This window comes from Meleagris gallopavo, chromosome 5, assembly GCF_905368555.1.
Source record: "Meleagris gallopavo chromosome 5, MGAL_WU_HG_1.1, whole genome shotgun sequence".
Lineage (NCBI taxonomy): Eukaryota > Metazoa > Chordata > Aves > Galliformes > Phasianidae > Meleagris > Meleagris gallopavo.
This window is the reverse complement of record NC_139408.1, coordinates 40,453,293-40,479,704: the sequence shown is the minus strand read 5'-3', so window position 1 is coordinate 40,479,704 and position 26,412 is coordinate 40,453,293. Positions and strand designations below refer to the sequence as shown.

General features: G+C 36.6%; 1 protein-coding gene across 1 annotated transcript in view; it reads right to left on the bottom strand.

Moving 5' to 3' along the window:
• Positions 1–21,631, bottom strand: part of TSHR (thyroid stimulating hormone receptor) — a 52,031-nt gene extending 30,400 nt beyond the window's left edge. Inside the window, exons 1-3 of the mRNA XM_003206650.5 lie at positions 21,315–21,631; positions 7,891–7,962; positions 3,829–3,903 (exon numbers count right to left, since the gene is read on the bottom strand). Coding sequence (XP_003206698.1) covers positions 3,829–3,903; positions 7,891–7,962; positions 21,315–21,478 — 311 coding nt within the window. The 5' untranslated portion in view covers positions 21,479–21,631. The remainder of the gene's footprint in view (positions 1–3,828; positions 3,904–7,890; positions 7,963–21,314) is intronic.
• Positions 21,632–26,412: the final 4,781 nt, after the last annotated feature.

Below are 26,412 nucleotides of genomic sequence, written 5' to 3'. Positions count from 1 at the left end.
AAAAACAACAAGCAAGAATATGTTGTGAGATCAACTTAATGTAATTGGGGAAAATATCAACACAAAGTCTTAGCCCTGATTTTAATCTTAGTATAATGTGAATTTTACCAAGACTTACATTTGAAATGAGATCCAGCTCATAAAATTGCAGGTGATCTGTACCCTTAGTTTGCAAAATTTGCTCAGCGCAGAAGAAGTTTAGGCTTGTATAGATACAAAATATGCTCAGAGGTTTCTCTTAGGGTAACAAGGGACCTAAGAGATGCATACATGCAGAAAGTCAGGATAGAGACTGTCATGGTTTTATGATTTTTAGTTATCAGTATTCCACATCATAACATCATGTAGTGCACTGGGAGTTAAACTGTAAATGCTCCAGTTCGAGGCACCTGTCTGGAAGAGAAGAACTACATTCCCCAGGGGGCTTTGCAGTCAGAGAGGAGATATAACCCTTGGCAAGGTCATCTGATGCACTCTTCTTCATAGGCTCTCCTCCCTGCTGCTCAACCAGACTGCGCATCTCACCTCAGTGTCATGGTGAGGCCTTTCCACCTTTTGGACACTCTCTCAATTATATTTGATTTATTAGCTTCAATTCTAATTATGTTGTATTATAGTGTGTTGTCTTGCATTCTGATACTATATTTAGTAAATTAGTTTGTTTCTCTTCAGATCATTGCCGTTGTTTTTAATTATTTTGGGGTCCCCTGTTTTCTAGAGGTGTGGATTTTGCGAAATCCCTCTGCCCCGCCAGTCATGGAACTAAGCCAAACCAGCCCGTAAACCATTGACACAGGCACATAGGAAGAACTGAATGTGGACCAGAAAAAAACAGAGTGCTGAAGTTCAAAACTGAGGCACACCAGCAGGCTTGGCAGACAGAATGGTGATGAACACAGGATGCCTATTCATATGACATTTGACTCAAGCCAAAGTGATTAGTGCTTTCCTTCCATAAACACTAAATTTTCTTATAAGAAGTTTTGTAGAAAAACAAATCTTTTTAAAATTAAATGGTATGTATAAGCGTACATTGGGGTAAAAAAGATTATTTACATAAAACTGCACTCTATGAAAAACTCCATGAAAAATTGATCCTGTGAAGGCTAAGCTCTGTGAAATGACTTATTTTCAAAACTGTTAGTTACTTCAAACTTCTTTAAAACAATCTATGATAATCTTTATCCGGCAATAATACTTTCAAAATAACTATGTAAGTGGAGAACATTAAACAAATGTACAGCATAACATAACATTTATCCCCGAATTATCTTGTTGTTTGGAAAGTAAATTAAACCCATCAACAAAAAGGGTTAACAAATCAGACTATGATTTGTTATAGAAACAATTCAGAAAAACAGTGAAATCTATAAATAGCTTTTTCTTCTAGCTTATATGCAACTGCCTAGTTTTCCAGATGTCTAGGTATCCTCTGATTAAATAATGTGCGTGCCTTACATCCAAACAGATTTGTAAAAGTGCTTGCTTTTGAGTAGTATAGATGGACTAGTGAATATTTGGGCTTTGCCTATAGCTTTTGTGAGTAAAGAGTTCCAGTGTCTTGTCTTGAGAAGTTGCTCTGATTCTTTCCTAGGAAAAAACAAAAAATGTATCTTGTCTAGTTGTATTTTCTGTGTGGTATTTCCCTGTGAGAAATATGAGGAGTCCTCCATTAAACCAAAATAACCAAAGCAAAAACCTCTCCCCACCATGCCCTCCTGAAGAACCTGTATCATATGTGCAGTAGGTGTAGATGCCACTGAGCTCCACTGACTCCTAGGCAGGCTACAGAATGGTACATGCAGGCTGTGGGTTTGAGCTAGATGTGATAATGTGGTGGTATCAAGCCTTGCTGGTGTGCTCTGGCCTGACTTTTGGTAGAGAGGAAGGAGCTGTGACATAGAAGCATGCAGATTGCATGACACAGCATGATGTACCAAGACAACATAATGGGTCTCTCAAGTGTATGAATATGATTACGCATGCTTAGAAGGCCTATATGGCAGGTGTGGATATAATGCCTTATAGTTTCTAGAAGAGCCTTCATGTGCTGTAGAAGGCACTGACAACACCATAGCTCCATCCACCAGTCCTTTAAAATAGTCACACACTTCAAAATGCACAATTTATGGAAACATAGTTTATATCCAAAAGCTTATGCTACATTACCCTTGGAAGGAGAGCATCTTTGTGTTATTAATTCATATCCTGAGAGAGATTTTTCTAGTCCAGTCTTTACTTCGATTCTAACGTAAAAACTGAAGATCATAAAATGCTCTTGGGTCATCTAACTTCACTGCAGAACCTTCTATTGCTTCTAAAAAGGTGAACCACAAGATAACTACCACATGAGTAATATGTGGTGTGTAGTGCCAAAAACTTAATTCACTGTTTATGAAATGTGATGCCAGAAAATGTTTCATTAAAAGTTTGTTTTTGTTGAAAAAGAAATCCTAAAGACACAACAACTGTGAATCAGAAAGGGAAAATATGAGGTAGACAGCCCTGGAAAATGTACCTACAGAAGGGACTGCATTTAAAGCAAAGATAAATACTACTATTAGATCAAAGACTTCCAGTGGAGCCATTTCAGCAATAATATAGGACCACTTTATTGGAATAAAGTAAGTCTCAGGATCCTAGACTTTGCTCCTAGTTCTATTTATCAGGTATTCTTAGGGGAAGCACTTCAATTTTATGGTATTAGTTGCTCCCTATATACAACAACAGTAATGATATTTTCTCTTTTATTTTTATTAATCTTTCCATTTCATGGTCTACAAAATAAATGAGAAAAAAAGTATAGAAAATAGAGCAGTGTTAAGAGATCATTTAGTTCAATTTCTTTCTCTGAGTAAAGATTAAATAGACCTATATATTTTCTGATTACACAGCCTTAAAGGAGGCAACTTTCCTATGAAAGCAAATATAGTGTTTACTTGTGCCAACCATAAGAAAGTTTTCTTAAACTTTAATCTGATTTTATTATAAATATTGCTTTGTCAAACAACAATGAAAAATGGATTGTAGTTTCATCCCTCAAAACACATCTATATACGTTTAAGATATATCTTCCTCTGCCACGTTTTCTTCTTGAACACAAAAGTCTTTCAAAATTTTCTGTGCTCATGATCTCCCATGGAATCTTTACATACAAAAAGCTTCTCTGAAATATGCTGAACTATAACTCATCTGAACTTATTGATACTGGCATGTTTTCCATACCCTGATTTGAATCAGTAACGGAAACATGGAAGAGTGCCAGATGCAAGATAGATCCCATGAAACCCTCTTCAATTAATTACGTTCTTAATATACAGAGTAATGCTGAATGACTATAACTCTCTAAATGCAGCTATTCTACCAATTTGTTTATCTGCCCTAGTACCATTCTAGCTAGGTCTTGTTCTGTCAGCCTTCTTATAGTTACTATCACAAGATGCATTTCCAAAAGCATTAGTACTGTAATTTTGACACCTTCCTGTTGCACAGGAAATTAGATGGCCTGACGTTGTTTGTTCTTAAATCCATGTAGTTTTAATATTTTGTTTTATAATATTCTAGGTGCTTACATACAATTGGTTTGATTACTAGTTCCGGATTTTTTTCAGGTATTGAAGATAAGCTTCTGAGCTACCAGTTTATTTAAACTTGGTATTGAATGAGAGCTTGCATGTTACAGAGAAAGGAAATAATAAGAAGAATATTTAGATATAAAGTAGAAAGCAATAACAATTTATACATCAACATACATGTTCCTCCACACAACCTCAAATGCAGTGATAAAATACATTCATTTATTTACTTTTATTTAATTACAGTACTTACATGTGAGTGACTTTACTCAAACTGTTGAAGGAGTGGGCCTCCAGACTCCTAAGTGTTTCGTCTATGGAGATATAACTAAAAACCAGCAAATGGAAAAAGAAACAAGTCACAGACCTTGGCAAACCATGGCCAGTGCCCAGCAAGCCACTTTTTCTCTTCATCCTGTGCCAACTGCCATGGGAGGCAGCAGTGATGGTGTCAAACAGAGGAACTTTTAACAGATTTAAATTTGCTGTACTACCACTAAATCACAACTGCATAACAATGCTATTAAGCAGCAAATAGAAAGATTTCACATTTCAGAATTCTTTTTCTTTCCTTTTCCAATTAAAATCACTTTGGTGTTCGCCAAGAAGTCTTAGCTGTCATGTAAATTGGCAGATTTATGTATATCTAAGAAAAAAAAAGACACAAATTTGGATTTTGGATCATCATTGCAACAACTGTCACAGATTCTTTGTCATAGAGCAAATAATACTTAGTTGTTGTTGAGGGGAAAAAAAAAAATGCTGTGACATGAATTTGGAAAAAATCTTTAGCCACAAAGAGAATGTCATAAAGAGAATAAAGAGCAATGTGGTAGCAAAGCAAAGCAAAACAAAAAAACAAAAAAATACCCCAAGCTTAAGAAATATTTACATACGGTTAAACTGAGTAGCATTTACGCTGCTAGTGAGCCACTGAATATGAGAAACTAGCCCTACAGAGTCTCCCCATCACCACTAGGAAGGTGATAGTGAAATTAGTCTTTTAAAGGTTTTGAAGTGTGAGAAAAGTTGCAATGCAACTAGAAAATGCAAATTTTCAAAGTCACACTGACATTAATTATTTGGGTTACATCACCTAATTATGTCGTTCAAAATATCTCTTAGTTTGAAAATTGATCAGTCCTGGAATAACATTTACATGCTGTATTCCTGTGCTTGGTTTACTTTTTCTAGTTACATTAAATATATTTCTAATCTATAGATCTTTTAAATTAATAAGCAATTAAAATATTGACAATATTATCAGTAGTAATAGTAAATAGGAAATACAAATACAATCTTTTAAATCAGAAGGACTTTGTCATGCAAGGAATTACAGATCAGATTCTTTTTTTTTGTTGTTGAAATGACATAGAAGTTAAATTTCAACTTCTTTCAATGGATATTTTAAAAATAACTAAAATGTTTTAAAAAATTGAAACAATACTTTGTGATCAGATTGTGCTCTGACCACCAGAAGATGACTAATACCATTAATTGTTCCAATGGAATTTATGTCATCTCTGGAGCAAGGCAGAACTAATTTCAACTTTCCTAACAGGAGATCTTCTTTTTATTGGTAATTGAAAATGCATTCTGCAGTATTTGAAAAGATATCAGAAAAGTAACTGGTAAAGGTTGTACAACCAGCAGACTCTCTTTTCTCAGTAATAGTATTTCCAAAAAGCCATTTGGCTCTTTGAAAATGAAGGAAGAAAATAAAAGAAGAATATAATAAAGAAAGTATTTCCAGGCTGTAGCTCTGTGATTGAATACTGCGGAATTAGATGTTTACTTGAGATGCTTTAATTTTATCCTTCTATAAGCACTAAATATCTACCACTCAAGAAACTGTATTTCCACTGTTCGCAGAAAATGAATTATTTAATTTTAGCAGAGCCTACATTTTAACATACCAAAAGATAGGTAGTGTGTAGCAAACAGCTATATATAAATCAGCTTGACATAAAATTAAATTAAAAACAGAACAAGCAAACATAAAATCCTCATGCCAAGTATCTGGTTCTGGGAATTAGAAAGCACTTTTTTTGTGTGCCCCACAGTACTGATGGCAGTACCAGGCAGGCAAGGGCCTATCTGTCATGTATGAGAGGAGACAGAAGAGAAACAGGGGCTGTTCTTCCTCTCTTCTTTAATCCCTCCAGCCACCACTTCCCACCTGTCCACATGTCCCATCTGTACTGCGCTGGTTGGCTTGGAGCTGCCTGAGTTACAGTTTTACATCTCAAATCTGCAGGGTGAAGTTGGGAAGGAAATGGCATATTTTCTTGGAATGTTGACCTCTGCTTTTCTGCTTTGCAATTGTTTACATTAATTAGATGACATAATCACTGATTGTATAGGTAGTCACTAGGATCAATGCTCAACAAACATGCGCAAACATATTTAATCTGTTCTGAGAAAGAGGTGTTAATGGTGCTTAAATATTTACTTGCAACTGTTCAGAGTCCTTCTGCACTAGCCAGTGCCTTGGTTGATGAACACATCATACAACACATTTGAATATAAAAAATAAAAATCACAACAATCGTAATCAGAAGATGTTACACTGGGAAGAGACAGAAAGTACGTTTAAATTCCCATTTTGAAGGCATAACTCAGCAGTGCCTCCCTGTGCCAGCTGTGTTTCACTTGCAGGTTTCCATAATGCCTCTGACATCCACCATGAATTTAATGCCAACCTAAACACCAAATTCACAACTTCTCTTTTGGAGAAGGTCTTTTTACAGATTCCTTTTATCACCATCGCCCATTCCAAAAAAACCTGAGAATTCAGGACTTCAAACAGACTCATGTGGCAGTAAAAACAAGGAACTCTCACTGTTCTTCATTCTCCTTTTCTCCACCTTTCTTTGCTTTTTCTAGCTTCAACACCCCCTGTCTTGTGCTGCACAGAATCAGTTTGCACACAATGTGAAAACACACTGTGTTGCAAGGAGAGATACAGAGCACAAGGGAAATGTTATGCTCTGCATAGGGCTGCTACCTTGTATGGAGAAGCTGTGGAGAAAACTGCTCAGAAAGCTACATATCAGGTGTCCATGAGGTACTCACAGATGTGATGCAAAGCATCACCAATATCCTCTTCAGCTCCTCAGAGCACAGGAAAAATTCTCTATCTTTGACCTTAAAAGTACTATACGTTCAACCTGTTTGAAGTCAGAAGGGACAAAGTATTTCTGCCAAAGTTTTTCAACTTTAATAAATTTCTATTACATCTGAATAATTTATAAAACATTTTTAAAAATGTTGTTATTGCCAGAATGAAGCATATGCACCTGAGTGCACTGATGCATTTCTGATAGGAGTTAGGCTTACATTTGAGCATTTCACTGAAATGCTTTTTGTTTCATTCCTGTGGCAAAGCAGCAAAGGGAAACAAATCCCTACTTCTATCGAGAATACACAGATACGCATGAACTTAAGAACATACTAGCTCTAAAATTCTTGTTTAAATAAGGTTCATAAGGAGGCTAACCTCGTTTCTTTCAGTATAGAGGTGGAAAAAAAAGGTTTATTCATGCAAACTATATAGTAGAAATCATATAGCAAAAGAAAGAAGTATATTTGGAGTAGTAAATACTGTCTCTATTATCTTATTGAAACTTCAGAACACCAGGCTGGATAAAGAGCTGAGCGACTTGGTTTGACTTCATATTTGGCAGAACTTTGAGCCAGGTGGTTGGACTAGAGGCTTCCTGAGGTCCCTTCCAAATTGCTAACTGTGTGTTTCTAGGGAGTGAACTGGGTGATATCAGAGAAGTTCCCTGCCTCAACTAGCCATGTGTGGGATTACAGGCAAGCCACAGGGAGGAACTAAAAAACTCGGTACACCTTTGTCTCAGAACTGCTGATGTCATCAACCAGGGCACACTGAGAGCAAGTGGCCACTTGCAACAAAAGTGAATGTGGGGCAAGTATATAGATGCTGCTGCCTCCACATTTATGGATTGTATCCATGTATGTGTTTTATATACAAAAGACACGGAACAACAGAAGTCCCTCTTGCACCACATAAGTATTATTATTTTTGTGGAAAACAATTCCTATTCTAGAAAAGCTACAGGGTCTCAAGTGAAATGAGTTATAAATCATGCAAGAAAAAAAGAAACAAACAAACAAAAAATAGTAATTAGTCTGAACCAGTAATATAATATGTCATTTGAACTAAAAAACAACAACAAAACCTTGTATGCCTTGCTACAGACTGTTTAATTTATAAACAATTGGATGATTACTCACAGATCTAAATTTTTGATAAAGTGGTAAAAAAAATATCAGAAATAGAACTTACATTCTAGAGATGTTTGGGAGATTGGAAAATGCTTCACCTGGAATTGTTCTTAGATGAGTCTCCATAAACCTCCTATAGAAATAAAAATTTGCCAGTTAATATTCTCTGCTAAGTACAGCTTAACATTAAATAGTCATATAACTCCATAATTCTGTTCTTTTCTTTTCCCAGCTTTTCCATCCTCACATTATTCCTAGTCCTGTTTTGTTATGCATCTTGGTTTGCTCGGTGTGCTCACCAGACAAAATTCAAGTAAAAGTAATTGCATGTTATCTCATGCTTTGTAATATATACAACATCTTTTCAAAAACATCTGATGTGTGGATGGTAGGTATGCTGTTATTTCTTAAGTCCAGATAAGGCTGTACTTTAGGAGAGAATAGAAATACATATCTCACTCGTCTGCAGAAGGTTTCAGAAAAACGGGTAATATTTAGGGGAGACATATACCAACAGCCAACTTTTTAACAGAATGAATACCCAACAGACTGACTGTTCCAATAAAGAGGAGGAAATGCTTTAGAAAATTAGCATAGAATATCTTTAGATTTACAGTTACAAATGATCATTGCTGAATGAGGTCATTTTTTGTTTTCCAGTACATCTGGGAATATAGTTACATAACACACAGTCAACTAACAGTTTGAAGAGTAACCAAGAAAAAAATACAGTCATTTCTCACATATTCTCCTAAGAACAATTTTGTATTAAAAAATGAACAAACATTAAGAATGTTTTCTGTTTTCTTCTCATATATGTAACGTGTACATATATACATGTTACATGCGTAAGCACAGAGAACCTAAAGGTTATTTATCCAAAGTGGATTGATATTTCTCCTAAATTTAATACCTCAGTTTCCTTCTCCCTCCTCCACTTTGTAAAACTGGTTCCTCTTTGGATCACAATCCTGGGCAAAATATTTGCAAAGAATAACCAGCTACAGCATGCTGACCTTGCTGTTGTGTTTCAACATCTGTCTGTATTTACAGTCCTTTCAGGAAATTGAAAATGATGACTGAGAAATTTCTGTTTCAGATAGATTTTAAGTATTAAAGTAGAACAGTGTGGACAGATCTTGGCAGGCTGGAGAAATGAGCTGACAGAAACACAAATGTCAATAAGGTGAAGCATAAAGTCCTGCCCCTAGAGGAGAAAAACTCAGGCACCAGTATGTGCTGGGACTACCCAGCTTGAAAGCAGTGCTGGAGAACAAGATCTAGGGCTCCTGGTGAACACTGAGTTGAGCATGAGCCAGCAGCATGCTCCATAAATAGTGCTAATGGTATCATGATCTGCATTGGGAGGCTGTCCTCAGACTTCTCCTGGAGACTGCTAGAATCCAGAAGCCAAGAAAAATATAGGTTAAGCCATTTGCAACTATCTAGGCTTGCTTTTAACCTGTCTTATATCCCTCTGGTCCTCTTCATCTAGGAGATGTTGGCTCACAACTTCATACTTACCTCTCACACCAATCATCACGGAGATTAGTACTTAACCTGCAATCCCATATCCCAGAAAAGAATTTAAACACTACTGTAAGTCTCCTCTCAATCTCCTGCTTTTAAGTCAAACATTCAACCTCCATCTTTGCCACATGACGAAGTGAGCTACATATAGGCTAAGTGAGTTCACATTAATCTTTTATTGACATGCCTGAAATTTACACCCTGTCAGAAAAGAATGGATATTCTGGATAACATACATGAATCCATTGCTATCAAAGTTGCTGTAGTATGAAATAGACCTACACTTATGACTTCCTAAATAAGGCTTCTGTTATCTCAAAAATAGCACAATGAAGTAACTTAGCCATGTATTTTAACTAAACAGCTCATATATTTATTTATAGCTTGGAACGGGGAGTATCATGTTTCTTCTTATCTATTTGCTGGAGTTTAAAAATATACCAATTCAGCAAATATGACAAGAAACCATAGGTGGCACAAGATGTGTGAAGTGTAAGGACAACGAAGTATTAAGAGAAAGAAATCTTAGGCTGATGAGATCAAAAATAGTACACTTCATGACAATAACTTGGTTGTGAAGTGAAATAGTTTCAGAGAATGTCAACAAATCTAAAACAGCACTAGTTATGGATTATACCTACTACATAAATGATTTGCTAAATAATAGCATATAGAGCACATAGTGTCCAAGTAATTGGTGTTACCTAACTGCAATTCTTCACCTACTTGCAGAGTTAACAGATAGCAGACAGTTCACGGTCAATGCTTATGCAAACCATGAAATGGAGTCAGTGCAATGGCCATAGAGTTAGGTGCAAATTTTTAAGCCAACCTTTGTGTATAGCCATCTGCAAAGCCTCAGTTCTTGCTGAAGAACCTGTGCACTGATACATTAAAGCAAATTGTAACCCACCTCCTAAAGCAGTTTAAAAATTTGCAGAAAAACAGTCCCTGTTTCCTAGCTATGAATCTGTGGATTATTGCTGGAGGAGTAACACTAACCAGTGGTATGTAGAAAGCTGTGAGATGGGTAGTTATTCCAAGACTGAAAAGAAGAGAAGCTGAGAAAACTCTCAACCAGAGCAGTCTGTGTTGGATCAAAAATGACAGCAATTATATATAATAGCTTTAGTTTAGTTTTTAGCCCAATCTAACTGCATAAAATGATGATCACAAGCTTATCCAGCTGTGCTAATACGATCCTAACCGTGGAATGACCAGACAGTTTGGAATTTAAAGCCCAGAGCTAGAAAAGGAAGGCAGGTCAGGGCTTCCAGCTCCCCAGCCTTCCAGCTTCTTATGTCAGCTCCTGTCTTGACATACAGTGTGAGCAGATTATAAGTAATTGAGAATTCATTATATTAATTGCCTATGATTCTTCCTATCTTGCATGCATTAGAAATTTTCTTTAAACATGCATATTTTAATTTGCAGTTTAGCAAGTGAGTCCAGTATCCAACAATCTGCAGAGTCTTCACTAAGAAAGTAATATTTTTATTTTTATTTTTTAATATTTTTTTAAGAATAAATGAAAAAAGTTTATCAGGAAAATATACATTACTTTTCCATGTGAGCAAAAGAGTAAAAGTAATAAATTACATATTTAATAGCTCACTTAATATCCTTTTTATATTAAGGAAAAGATGACACTAACTTGAGAACTTCCTTTCATTTTACTTTTATTTTCTCATTCAGATTGAAAGCTTCAGTAGGTAATAAATCTGGAAAAAGGCTTGAGTTTACATTCCATAAAATCTTTCAAAAACAAGAATCAAAAGTCTGAGGTCATTTTCATTATTAATATGCTATCAAGATTTGAAAAGTTGCAGAAGTAAACAAATCATGTTTTTACTAATTGAGTTGTTTTTAAAATAGCAATAAAATATTTCAGTAAAACATTTTAAGTTATGATGGCATTTAGTTTGCATTTCTTCTTTTCACAGGTCTTTGATTTCTAATTTAGTTGAAGCTTTAAAATTTTCTTTCTCCTTTGATATTTGCAGCTAAGTTTATTCTGCATGTCCCTGAAAGGCTTTACATTGCATCTATTAGGAAAACGGAACCTGAACAAAACTCATAAGACATTAGGCTACTTGTTCAGAATGCTGTGCTTTTGCTTTTCTCTGCACAAAACATCTGCCAGCCTAGAATGCAGTTTCTTAGTAAAAAATCAAGTGCTTCAAATATCCAACTAATGACTGAAACACCTCCCTCTTTGATTCCTTTGACGTTCCAAAACAATCTTCAGCAAAAATTGTTTCTCACAGTTAGCCTAGTTACTCCTCAGTGCGGAAAAAAACAATTTCATTTGATGTTTGTTTGTTTGTTTGTTTGTTTTCTTGTTGTTTTGGTTTGTAAAGCGTATAGACTTTAAAATATTTTGTACCTGCACAGGAACCACCCTGCTTCTGACTAATAGGAATTCAGGTTCAAGGACTGTGAAGAATTCAGGCTTACGCATATTTGCTTAATTTTAACAATTCATTTTTAACAATTCATATTTGCTTCATTCTAGCAATTTTAACTATTCATTTTAACGATATTTCTTTTTATTTTTCTGAAATAAATTAATAGTAGTCTCCCAGTGGAGCAAAAACAATGATGAAAAGGCAAGTCACAACGTGAAATGCACTTAGCTGACCAGAAGATGATTACCACCTACTAGGGTGGTACCCTAGTATTACGTACGACGTGGTAGAACTGTCAAAAAGACTCAAAGCAAAGTAATGCTAGAAGTAGGAAACCACTCAGGAATTCAGTAGAGGACTGCATAGCTGCTTTCCCACAGTTAAGCAGAAGTCCAAAGGAATGTCATAAACTGTATGTCAAAACTGACACAACTCTAAAAAATTAAAGAAATGCTAGAGCCAGAAGTGTTCTGGTCAGAGTTTGGTTAGCATTCTGTGAGAAAAATAAGTTCTTATAACTTATATAACTTCTTCTTATACACCAAGGTGCATAGGGGTGCTGTCAGAGAGACAAGAATTGATTTCAGGTTCCTTACTTACTAATATTTAGCAAGCAGAAAATACCAGTCAATAATTAATGAACTTGTTCTTGCTCAGTTTGTGATCACTGATTTTTTTCTTGCTGGATGTAAGTAAAAAATGAAGACTTCGCAAGAAGTGCTGACTCTGCTAAATGTTATTTGCCACTTGCCAGCAAACAAAATGAAATACAATAGATTTCAGAACTGTCAGTGTTGAAAAAATAATGTGATATAAATGTCTACAAGACAGATGTTGAGTTCCAGTTGAGATACTGAAACTACCCAAAAAAGTGGTAAGGAAGAATTCTGTGAGGAACTACACTCACAGAGAAATCTAAAGAAGGATGTTAACTGAGGAAAAAACTTCTAAAATATGAAGAAAACAAACAAACAGGAACCTATATAATTGCTTAATGTTTTGTTTTGTGTGCTTTTCAGTGCTACACAATGGTGGCTGGACGAGATGTAAATTAGAATTATTCTTTCATAGTAAGATGAAGTGAAGATAACATAGTGAAGATAATGCTTCCATATACATATATATAAACCAGTAAAAGCTAATAAAATTTGAAGAACTTAAAGGAAAATTTAAATGGGATATAAATGAGATTATAAATGGTGACTAATGATGGCTAGTTGCACTTTAATTTATGCCAAATTGAAACTGGTCACTACAAAAATCATGCACAACTGCTCTGCCCAGTTCTAAGGTCTTTATAAGGCCTTTGTGTTTGGCTTTATGTATAGACACTAAGACTGTCAATCAACTGTACTCATTATGAAGATGTTTTAAGTCTTTTCTCCTTATTCAAAGCAAAGTTGAACAGAGAGTAAGTTGGAAATACAATGTATCAGTACGGAAAATATTAAGATAAAAAAACCTCCAAACTTCTAAAAATAATCTAAGCACTTGTTTTGCAGAGGAAGTTTTTTCCAAGCCTACAAACATGCTCATAAAATGAGTTCTGATCAAAACTGGGAGTCAACTTTGAAACTATCAGCTTATTTCAGTTTATGATATCATGTAATATTACTCAAAGGAAATTGTCAATGAACTCCATGGTACACCAGGTACTCATAAACCCAGTATATAACTGCTGTTTCTGCATCAAATAAAGAAAGAAGTCAAGTTAAGTACATGATGGGATATCCCATCTGAATATAAAACACAACAAAGACATGGAATTTATTCACTGGCTGTATTTCTCACAAGATTTTTGCTTAACCTTTTGCGGTATCTGGATATTCTGTATGTACTACTTTAAAACTCTACTCTTTTTGAAAACAATGTTTTAGTTGAAGTTTGTTTATTTTTCAAATAACACTAAGCTTTCATGTGTAAAAGTATTTAACTATATCTGAAGTAAGCCGGACACAAGCTTTCTTAAAGTAATTGATTATACTTTTATACCAAATATTGTTAATCACACCAAATTCATTAAAATATCAGTTGTCTTCCAAGTTCTCATTTAATAAATTTTATGTGCCTGGTACAACATAACATGCTTCCAAAATACTGCAGTTTACATAAATGTGCTTTTAAATTTTTCTCTCAAATCTCATTCATGTTATTAAATTTAGCTACGTATTTTTCTTTAAAAGGCATAGCATTCTGTAATCTCACTACTTTAATGGAAGTAAGTAAATATAGTAACTTTGCACTTGACAAAAATAAGTCATAAAAAAAAAAATGGTCTCGGGGTTCTTGAAATTGTTTTCAAACTATGTACTGCTTTGCAACACATACACATCTCAACTACCAAATGAAGGATAGGAATGAGTGAGAGTAGGTGACAAGAAATACTAGAATAGTCTAGACTTGAAATAAATACATTTCACCCCCCCCATTTCTTATATTTCCTCTCATCACTCTGACTTCCTTTGTAATGGCATGGAACCACAGCCAGTGCTAGGAACTGTTCAAGTGCAAAAAAAGAAACATTCCTATTCTGAGTAGAAATAATCATTATCTCAGTATGCTTTAATTACATATTTAGTTTGCTTAACACAAAAAAAACCAGAGAGATTACAAATGATTATTTTGTAGATGTTAAGAAGAGGCTTATTTAAATGACAGTACTTCACGTGATCACAAAAGACAAGGGTAATTTGGCAGGTAGAAACTAATTTTTGTCTTTTCTTTGTCTAAAATGAAAATTAGTTGTGATCATCTCACTAGGTTTTTACACCTTGGCTTGAAAACTCTAACTTCAGAAAATATTTCAGATGTTTAACGGTTTGATTCTGTAAGTGATACAGTTCACTGAATCTTGAATTGCTGCTGCAGTCAGTTTTCATTACACTGTTTTCTTTTAACATTTAATTTCCAACCCACTCCTCTTCAGAAGCACACAAGCGCACAACAGCTTTCTCCTGGATGAGAAGCAGTTTATTGATATAAATCTAAAAGGAAAGAAAAAGCTTAAAGATTAGAAAATGCTCTAACTATTTTGGAGTTGTTTACAGAGTATTTTGCTAACAGCTAAGAATAGTATGTTTTCTGTTGGTATCAGTTAAGAAAGCAACTTTTCACAAATCTGACTCACACAGATGTTTTACGTTTTTGCAAAATCAATAAATGTTTGGTATATACCATAACATGCATTTACAGAATCTAAACACAGTGTTTAAAAAATAAGTGACTGTGTTTTGAAAACAGGATCATTTCAGGAAATGTTATAAAGAAATCTAAATGCCTATAATGGAATAATTTCACATGTACTGCAGACAGGCTACTGTCAAGTGCTGATTTACCAAAACAGGAATGAGAAGTACAGCGTACAATTTCAGTTCCTCAAAATCTTAACTTTAAACATGTGTTTTTGTGTTCTCCTGGACTCTGCCCTCACACATCCTCAATATTTACAGGATTTATATCAAAGAATAACAACAAAAAAAAAGCCCTAACAAATTAAGTTGGAGACTTCTAATAGCACAGCAACATGTCAGCTACATTTATGTGCCTCTTAATTTGTACCCAACATTTTAAAGAGTACAAAAAATATTTTACTTAAGAAATAAAAATGTTCATATATGTAAAAATCCCACTTTACACCAGCAGATTTTATTCTACTAAAGATTCTGCACTCCTTCTAGGGCCCTACTACCTTAACCAAGACAATGAGAAGAAATAATATTTGGGATTCTGGAAAATCCAGTGCTTCTGACTGAAATAAGCAAGTGATAGCACCTAGAGTGAATTTGTTGCAATTTAAATTTCAGCATGGATAATGAGCTGCTGACATATGCTAAAATTGTACTAGTTCTCTCTTGATCTCAAAGCAGTGTGTGATCTGCCTGGATCTAAAGAGGGTGTCAATGATTACTTTTACAGAATTCTTTTGAGTTTGTTTGTAACAAATGTAACAAAATATACAACATTTACCTTTAGTATATCCCCATTTAATGAAAACTGATGTTTTGAATGGCAATCTGTAAGAAAGGTTGTGTCACAGCATAAAAGTCTAAGCTATTTTTTCTAATGGATAATGAGATACTTAAACATAAAGACTGAATAATGGTTTCCTAAAAGTCCTGGCATAAGCTTAGTAACATCTGTTCAGAAAGCTTTTTTTTGGTCAGCTCACACCTAAATGCTTTGTAAAGACCAGGATGATTTATTCTGGCCCGCTCTGGAGCAGCTCTACCTGGCATGTGTGCCCCTCTGCAGCCCACTGCTCAAAAAGGCCCCCTGCCTCACTCTGGCTGCACAGGATAGAGGACGCACTCCAAATGCATTTCTGAAGTATAAAGTTGAGAGTCTATTAACAGCCTTAAAAAAAAGTTCAAATGGGAATATGAAATTTCAGAAAACCTCAGATGAGGTTTATCTCCTAGAAGAACAGACTGTAATTGCTGGCTACCATTGTTTCTAATTAGAGGACCACTAAGTGCCTATAATTGCTGCCAGCTGCTCAGCAGAGGTCAAAAAGGCAAAATGAATGTTGAGGATTATTAAGATAGAAGTAAAGAACAAAACAGATATAATTGTTTTGCCACTTCATAGATCCTAACTGAAGATGTAGCATATATAACACCTGAAAAAGGATGTTCAAGAGTACATACATATATACGAGCCACCAGTTTTATTTCCCTGGATCCTCCTGTTAGTCTTAATGGTATGCATGATATTTGCCTTTTTCAGACATCATGAACTTCCCTTGCTCACACGACCTTTGAAAGGTAATAAAAGAGTGGGCTCATAATGTCATTCCTATATCCACTGTAAAATAATTCTAAAATTGTTATATTCTAGGACACTCCAAAGAGTCAGTACAGACAATTTCCCTCAGGAATGAATGAAGTAAACTACTTTCAAATCAGACCTGCTTATTAGAAAGGAAATATTTACTGAAACATTATCAAAAGACTCCACATATCAAAAGACTCATGTTAAATATGCAGTTGTATCTTTACACATTTAATTAGGGAATTTGCACGGTGATAATGCAAACTACACAAAATATAATGTTCCTGCATAACCTCTGCAATGGTGAAAATCCTTTTCCTTCCTCCGTCAGAAAAGATGCAATCTGGGAAAAGTGGAAGTGTCTGTCACAGCAAGAGAATGAACAAAGGCTAAAACAGGAAATAATTTTATTTCTTCTTTATGGGTAAAGACAATTACAAAGAAAATATTATTCAAAGATATCTTCAGAGGCTATCTCCATTGCAATATTTTATCATACTTGCACATGGCTCCATCAGTGCAGCTGAGGCTGAGACAATCCTGATGACAATTTTGGAATCTGTGTAGTTCAGAACAAGATTTTTGTTCCTGATATAATTTTGAATAAGTAAATCCGTATTGACTGGAAAATCACAACTATGATCTACAGCATTACCTTTTCGGTACAGATTCACAGAAAGAGAAAATATTCTTCTTCTCCACCAAAAATTATGTCTTCTTTTCTAGCTAGTCCTACTTCCTAACCATTTGCATATGCTACAGCTTTTATTTTTCAGCTTTTTTCTTGTTCATTTCATTTTCTTTTCAGAGGTATGAGTTAAAAAGTAGATACAGTAAGCTGTATTTCCAGTAAAGACCAGTTTTCACTGTAGGTTTATTTGGGAATAAGGACTGGAATCTAACCAGCTGAGTAAAGATTACAGAATAGCATGTTTTAGTTAATAATTATATTTCAAATGTCATTTAAGGGTTTTCCTGCAGTTCTATACGAACTAAAAAGTGACATCTGGCTTTGTGAGATGAAGAAAACCTCTGTGCTGAGATCATACGTACAGAAATGAAACAAGCCTAAAAAATCTTAGAGGCATTTGTAAATGACCAGAAACATTTTAAAATTCAGAAAGACCTCTGAACCCCATTTTTTTTTCTTTAAACATACGTCAAACATTATGAACACATAGAAAAATGTAAAAAAAAGTCAATTACAATACTATTAAGATTTACTAGAGGACTCTTAGAAAAAAATTACACAGGAAGTTACTTCAAAACTGCTTGAATTTCTACTGAAAACAAATACAAATACCCTAGTTGCTCTAGGGTAATTCTGGCACTGTCCTTATGTGCAGTTCAGAGCATCAAAATTAGAAGCCTGAGTTTCTTGGAGTCAATACGGAGAGGTTGGCACCATAATAGTGGCAATTGAAAGTGAGAAATTCAATACCTAAGTGCAATTCTTCGTGCCACACAACAGTAGCCAAAATAGAAAAAATCATGGATTCTCAACCATTTGAACAATTTGTCAAGAGTTGTATGTGACTATTGTTAATATTATTTTAAAATCAGCAGATGATTTTTCTAAACAAAGAAGCAAACAAAGGAGCAAGAGCTCTAATTATCTGTAGCTATTGGGATGTTTTATGATCTTTTTCATGCAGAATGCAAGAACCAATGACCAAAAAGCATTCTCTTGGCTTTAAAATCTATGCCTCCATAGCATATTTAATAGGAAATGAAAAAAAATCAAACAGTATTCTATAGGTTTCAGTCTCCCTACAATTGATCTATGTAATTCCTACTTTAAGGGCATCAGGCTCTCTCAGGGTGAATAGTAAGATTTCTCTTTTCAGCTACCTGTAATTGCTGGTGGTAGACTATTAAGGAGAAATAAATATAAAATAGAATTTATAGAATATAAAAATGGCATGAATTTATGGCATCTTGTTCATCATGACTATAGGATATCTACATGTACCTTACTAGAAAAATCGGAGAAGGAACTAGGAGCAACCTGAAGCAGGGAAGAGGTGATACTAATAGTAAGTGCTCTGCCCTAGCTCTGTGCTAGTGAAAGAGAAAAGCACTGCCAGTTGTGAGGTTGGGACAGGGATCTCGTCATTACTATATACATCCTGCCATGGTGTAAAGGAGGAGTAGAGCCAAGAATGGACATAGGTGGAAGAAAATGAGAGCCAGAAAGGGGTAATGTGAGGCCAGACAAGGCCAGCTGCCAGTTGTGCGGAGATGTGAAAATACACCTACCACGAAAGTACTGATACCTAATTTCATATTATTTAGCAGAATATTTCAATGCTACTTAGACCTGCTTTCCGACAATAGCATGGTATGGATATATAATCTTCAACATCAACCAATGAAGCAAGGTCTGTCTATACTGCACAGACAGATGAAAAGGAAAGAGGAAAGGGGAAAGAGGAAAATCTTGAAATCTTGTACAGAAAAAAAAAAAGCAACTCCAAGAAAAATATCTGTGCATTCAGACACTCTGGATATGCAATCACATCAACTATATTTAGACAAATAAATTAAAATAAATTTAAAACCAACACTCTTTCCTGGCTGAAGTTCACAACAGTTTTTCACTAGCTGAATTTGGAAATATACAATTTTTGTTATTTCTTGTAAGCACAACTTGTTTAAAAATAAAAACAACTCACACCACTCATCTAAAGTAGGACCGAGAAATGAGAACAGCCTCAACTGAATAATTGGAATGAAACTTTAATTGGAGTTTCAAGATCCCATGCACTGAAAAGAGTTATCGTCTCGAAAACTGGCAAAGCATTCCTAGATTCACTAGAGTCTCCCAGCTACAGAGTCTCCAAATTCTACAAAACTGAATAGCCACATAAGAAAATTTTAAAATAAGCTGTCTTGAGATTTCACACACACAGAAGCAAAGTTACAAGAGACAACAGAATATACATCAGACTTCTGTCATTCGGATAATAGAGAGAAAATGTACACACTTGATCCAGAGAGAAAACTACAAACCAAATTCTTTGAAAAGAGCTGTGTTTTCCTTATTTTCTTGGAGAATTTTCTTATCTATTTTCAAATCAGGCTGTACATTCCATGTTCTACCTTACTGCACACCGTAAAAATACAATTGTTGTTAGCAGAATTGTTTTTCTTTTCATGGAAATAAGATTTTCACTGTGTGTTCTTGTTTTATTTTGTTTTTAAACAGCAGCATATGATCTTAGTGTTCCTTAGTGTTTAAACTGGTGATTATATCCCTAGAACTGCAACAGCCCACTGAGGCTGTGTACAGAGAGATACTTCTCAGTCCTCAAACCAGCATTTCCAGAGAAAGCATCCAATTCCATTACGTGATCTCATTGTTACTATCAACTATTTTAAAAGCCTATGCGAAAGCATATTTCTCTTGTAAACTGAAGCTGCTTTATTTTCTACCTTGTCATGGTAGATTTCAGGGAACATACTATATGTTACATACGGTAACCTTACTACATGTTGAAGATAAATAAACTGCATATACAAAAGTAAAATGTCTAACATAAAAAATATTTAATCTAAAATTTTATCAATCGCAATACTTGCATAATTGCATTGTACTATCCAGAAAGGGGGGAAAAAAAAGAAAAATAAAGACACCAAACAGCAACAACACAACAAAACAAAAAACAATCCAAAAAGTCATACATAAGCAATGTACACATCACAAATCAGTTATTCTCTGTCTTTTCAGATAAGTGATTAATTTGCTAAGCCTTTACTGTTAGGTGTTAAAAGAACTTGAGAAGCCCATTCAAATACCTTCAAATACATTAATGGCTCATATTTTAAAATAAAGTCCCAAGAATCTTTATCTAGACATAAAATAATCAACTTCTAATGGTTTTATCTCATAGTTAAATGAGTCAGAGTTTATTTATTTGTTTGGAAAGTAATTTGCTAATAAATGAATTTCCTCTTGGAGACTAGAAACTTTTTGTGACTTACAAAGTAAAAGACAGACAGTCATTCAGCTGCTTTGCTAAAGATGACTTCTGTCATTTCCATTTCCCCACAGTTTCTGTCCCATACGCAGATACAGAGCTGACAGATAGGGCACATGACATTCTTTGGACTGTTAGCAGGAATCCAGATGTGATACCTTAAGGTAACAGGAATAGAACTAAACACTACTGCTGGGTACCTGAATTGCTCTGAAATGTCTATCACTTTTGCAAGTCCCAAACTCGTTGCATATTACATGCTCCACACTTCTGTATTTCTGAAGTACTTTATTTTCCACTCAGTGTACTGGGATTACTGGCTCCCATGGATTCTTTTTGTCAGGCTTTGACAAAGATGCTGAAAGTGCTCAGAAGCTTACAGAAAACTGTTTGCAAGGTGGTACATACAAGTCCTATTCTTTTTGCATTGTAAAACTGTTTGATCTACCCTTTCTCCTCCCCCATACATGGGATATACAAAATCCAGTCTTCCCCTCTTAGCTCACACACAGTCCAGCCATTAATTTTACCATCTCACACCCAGAACTGTTGAAGTCCAGCAATCAAGAATCTTTTCACAACTCTGTAAGGCTTGAGGGGCATTTTTCTTAGGTCTGCCAGGCATACACAGATCCTCTTCACTGCTGTTTCCCACTGTGTTTCACTGCCCAGGTGAGTTACACCACTTTCCCACTTGACACCTCTCACAGAGCATTTTCTCAGAGTATCTCATGCTTGCAAAATAAGAATATTTGCAACAAGCTCGTACCCCTCCTAACCCACCACAGCTTACTCACAGGGTCTGAGTGTCCTCTGGAAGGCTGGGAATGAAGTGGATGTCCCTGCAAGTAATTTTGTAGTCATCCCAGTCGGAGCACTCGCAGAAGGCTGACGGGCACCTTTCCGTGCCCTGGCTGCACAGCACCAGCACCAACTGGAAGGCGACAGGCAGCCACAGCATCTTTCACCACTCTTTCCCACTCTGTCCCTCGCTTCCCGAGGAGATAAGAGGGCACAGCCCACCGAGAGCAGCAGCTCGGGAGAGGCGGCACCTCTGCTGGACAACCCGCCCCTTCCCGCAGCGGGACCAGAGGACGGCTCTCAGAACCCTGCTCGCCAGCTGTATGGAGAAGGCTCCGTCTACCCCGCCCGGCCCCCGGTGCCTACCCCGTCCCTCCCCGCAGGGTCGCTGCTCCCCGGCCCCCTCCCGCCGCTCTCCGGTACAGCAGAGCCTCCCGCAGCCGCGGGGCTCCGGGGCCACCTGCCGAGGGCGGCCGGTGCTGCCCGGCGCGGCAGTGCCCGGCACCGGGCGGCCTGGCCGCTTCGCCTTTGCGGTCGGCTGCGGGACGAACTCGTGGAGCTGCCTTCTAACGCGGTGGAGTGACTTGCGGACGCCGCACCCGTTTTCCAGCACCTCTGCCGCAGAGAGGAGGGACGGGGCTGTTCAGAGCAATACCGAGTCGCTTGGAACAGCAGCTCGAGCTTGAACGGGTGATTTTAGGGGCGTAGTTACTGGGCGTAGTGCTGATGGGTCGACGGTTGGACTTAGGCGATTGGATCTTAGAAGGCTACCTTAGTAATTAAATGATTATATGACCTTTAAGGGTCCCTTCCAACCTTAACCATTTAACTATTCAATGCTTTTCACCAAATAAAAATTCCCTATCTGTAAAGTAAATATGTAAATAAATATGGTAAAGTAGATAAAAACAGCATTAAAAATTTGAAAAAAAAGTGATTTTGAAAGCTACACGAAAAAAGAGAGCAAAATGGAAAGAGAAACCTTTTTATCAAATTACCAAAAAAGATAAAATCCTTTCACATAAGATGAGAAAGAAAATATCCAACCTTTATATAAACAAGGTGGAACCACTGTCATTTTGAGTGGTCACTGGTAGGGACACTGATTTACAAAGTGCACAGACATCACAGCAGTCAGATCTGCATCTGACAGACATAATGAAAGCTGAAAAGACCTGGTTAATACTAAACTAATTCTAGCTTTCTTCATACACATGTGATGCTACCTAAAAACAAACATTTTTAAAAATATAAATATATAACTGTTGAATTCAATGAGGTAGCACAAAGAAAATTCATTAATACTTTGCCTCAATACTTTTTACTCTTTTAGTCAAAATGCCAGTCATTTCTCCTTCATGCACATATTGTGCACAAAACAAGAATAATGTCAACCAAATGTCAAAAAAAGTGTTTGTAACTCTCTAGGCAGGAGGAAATTGAGAGAAGTAACCTGCTCACAGTAAGAAATTAGACATGGTCATAAGTAAAAAAAATGCAATATAGATACAACAAAAACGAAACAAGAATAAAATTTTAGTGAAGTAGAGTTAGGCTCAGCTTGCATCCTTTATCCAAAGACAGTAATCAACCACTTAGTCAACTTCTTCTAACATACCATGTGTTGTAATATTTAGCATGCTTCAGCTGCCTTCAGGATTTTTCTAGAATATCAAACTTCTCTGCTGATTTTCTTGTTCTTACTCCAAAATAGCCAGCTTGTCCCAGGGATACTGCATTCTGTATTAGCAACAGGACATGAAAATCTCAGTTCCTCAGTTCCTTTTGACTTGGGGAAATAAATGATTGACACAGGCAAAATGAATAGATCACCTGAGAAATCTCTATCTTCTCTGGATCAATGCTTTTAGCTGCCATGAGTCTATTCTACACTTGATTTCTAGGCAGTGTCTAAGAGCCATAGTTGAAAGTCATAGTTTTTTACACAGAAAATACTGCACTGACACTGTCCGGCAGCAGCTTGTCAACTTCGAGCTGTAGCATTAAATTCCACTTCCAGCTCAATCTCTGTCTTCTCTTAACTTTGTTGATGATCCAATGCAGACTAAGAGTACTATGGAAGAGTCTGTTTTTCACAGCAAGCAAGAGCGAGTGAGTTCAAGGGACTGGAGACCTGTACTCCCTCTTTAAAGGTAGCACTGATGGAGTGATATTTTGTAACCTATTGTGCGTGCTCTCTTGAAAACTCTCTCTCCCTTCCTCTCATTCTGCATCCAGTGTTACTTTTTATGTACTACTTTTTGTGGACTAAGCAAAAGAATACTAATTTTTTTTTTTGGTGGAGAATAAGCAGTCCCTTGATTTGAGTCATTTCAGTAGGTTTGCATAAACCCAATCATACTTACTCATTTTGTGTACAAAAGATATCCTTATGTTACTTACCTTTACTAATAAGCTACCTCCTATTAGCTATCCATAGTAATTCTGCTGCAGGCTCTTAAACTAGAGGATGACTACATCGTTTAATTCCTCAGTCACTGAGGCACAGTTACATTTTATTTAGTGGGGAGAAAAGTAAGAGCACAAGAACTGGTAATAGAAGCCTTGGTATGTCAGCTGCTCCATGGCAACCACAGTAGTCCAGGAAGTGTTAATGGAAGGAATAAATATCTTCCCAGCTATTAATAATAGGTAAAAAATATCAACAATGAATGGCTTTAGGCCAAAGAAATGTCAAGGATGAGGTGGCGAGAAGCCAGCATGGATGGACAAGGATCTCATGGATAAACTGAAAGGAAAAAAAGTCCGTGAAATGTGGAAAAGGGGACCTGTCCACCTGGGAAGAATAAAGGAGTGTTGTCAGGCCCCGTAGGGATACAACAAGGAAGGGTAAGGCCCTCTTAGAATTAAACCTTGTAAAGGAGGTAAAGGATAGCAAAAAAGGTTTTTTCAGGTATGCGACGTAAAAGGAAGACTAGGGAAAATGTGAGTCCCCTACTAAATGAAGTGGATGCCTTGGTAACAGGGGACACTGGGAAGGCTGAAATTTTGAATGTCTTCTTTGCTTCAGTCTTTATTGCTCAGACTAGCCCTCAGGAATCCCAGACCCTGGAGATAAGAGAGAGAGTCTGGGTAGAGGAAGACTTTCCATTGTTTGAGGTATATCTGGTCAGAGAGCATCTAGCTAAAATCAATGCACATATAACCATGGGCCCCAATGGGATGCACCAATGTTTGCTGAGAGAACTGGCTGAATTGTTTTCTAACATCTTTGAAAGATCCTGGCAAATGGGAGAGGTACCTGAAGACTAGAGGATAGCCAGTGTCACCCCAGTCTTCAAAAACAGCAAGGTGAATATGGGAAACTACAGGCCAGTCAACCTCACCTCCTCTCTAGAAAGGTGATGAAACAATTTGTTCTGGATGCCATCTCCAAGCAATGGGAAGAGAAGGAGGTTATCAGAAGTAGTCAACATGGATTCACCAAGGGGAAATCATGCTTGACCAACCTGCTAGCCTTCTGTGATGTTGTCACCAGCTGGTAGATATGAGGAGAACAGGGAATGTTGTGTATCTTAATTGCAGCAAGGTGTTTGATACTGTCTCCCAGAACATCCTTGTTATGAAACTTAGAATATGTGAGATAGATAAGAGGATGGTGGATTGAGAACTGGCTAACTGGAAATGCTCAGAGGGTTGTCATCAGCTGTGCAGAGTCTGATTGGAGGCCTGTAACTAGCGGTGCTCTCCAGGGGTTTGTTCTGGATCCAATCTTTTTCAATATCTTCATCCGTGATCTGGATGACGGGACAGAGTCCACCCTCAGTAAGCCTGCTGATGATACAAAGCAGGGAGGAGTAGCTGGCACAACTGAGGACTGTGATACCATGGACAGACTGGAGAGTTGTGCACGAAGGAACCTGATGAGGTTTAACAAGAGCAAGTGTAGAGTCTTGCACAGGAGGAGGAATAACCACATATACAGGTTAGGGGGTGGCCTGTTGGTGATGAGCTCTGAGGAGAAGAACTTGGGGGTCCTGGTGGAAAACAGGTTGGCCATTAGCCAGTAGTGTGCTCTTGTGGTCAAGAAGGCCAATGGTATCCTGGGGTGCATTAAAAAGAGTGTGGCCAGTTGGCTGAGGGCGGTGATCTTCCCCCTCTACTTTGCCCTGTTATTGTCCAGCTCTGCTGCCCTGATACCCAGCCCAGGGGGATACATCCTGCTAGCCATGCTCTGTCTTCCCCTAGACATGTTCTGTTCTCTCTGGACAGTGTTTTCCTTAACAAGCTGGTGGATGATGAAACCAAAAGTATGTTTGCAAAGCTACATATGGCCCCAGGCTAGAGAGGTCTGTAAACTCTAGATCACATTATCATATTTTTAAAATGACTTTGATAGCTTAACAGGAAGAGGAAAATGCAAGTCACTACATGCAAGAAGACACCTTCTGGATGTCAGGAAAAAATAGAATATTATGCAGTTATTCCACTTTGCATTTATTGAGTTGTCTGAAGTACTGTATCTGGTTCTGGTCATTAATTGCCAAGACAGAAACAGAAAAACTGAGGATTATTCTGTGGATAGTGAAGAAAATAGAAGATTTTAGAAGCATGACCATTAAAGGAATGATGGAAAAGTACTGTTTAGCTTAGGGAAGACTGCAAGTATTTTAGAATGTAGAAAGGAATCAGTAGTTCTGACCACACCAGTCCTGAAAAGTGATGGCATTTAGCACTTCAAATTGAGCGGCAACTTGTCATCCCATGTAAAATATAAACAAATGTTCATTTCCTTTATACTAAAATAATGTATTATAACTATCACCAACATTTTACATATGTACATGTTCAATGATATATATATATATTAAATGCATATACATAGATATATATACTGTTATATATAGAACTCTAGAAACAGACATTCAAAATCCTGTATGCCCTCACTATAAGGAAATGAAGAGGTTTTCAACAATGAATATTGTTCCAAGAACAATAGAGCATTGTTCCAATCCTAATAAATCAACAAGACAGAAAAATCTCTTGAAAAACTACTGCATAGTGCAATTTCTTTTTTTCCTGGTGCTTTTTCAGCTCTCCCTTTCCCAGTTCCTATTACTTTAACCATGACAA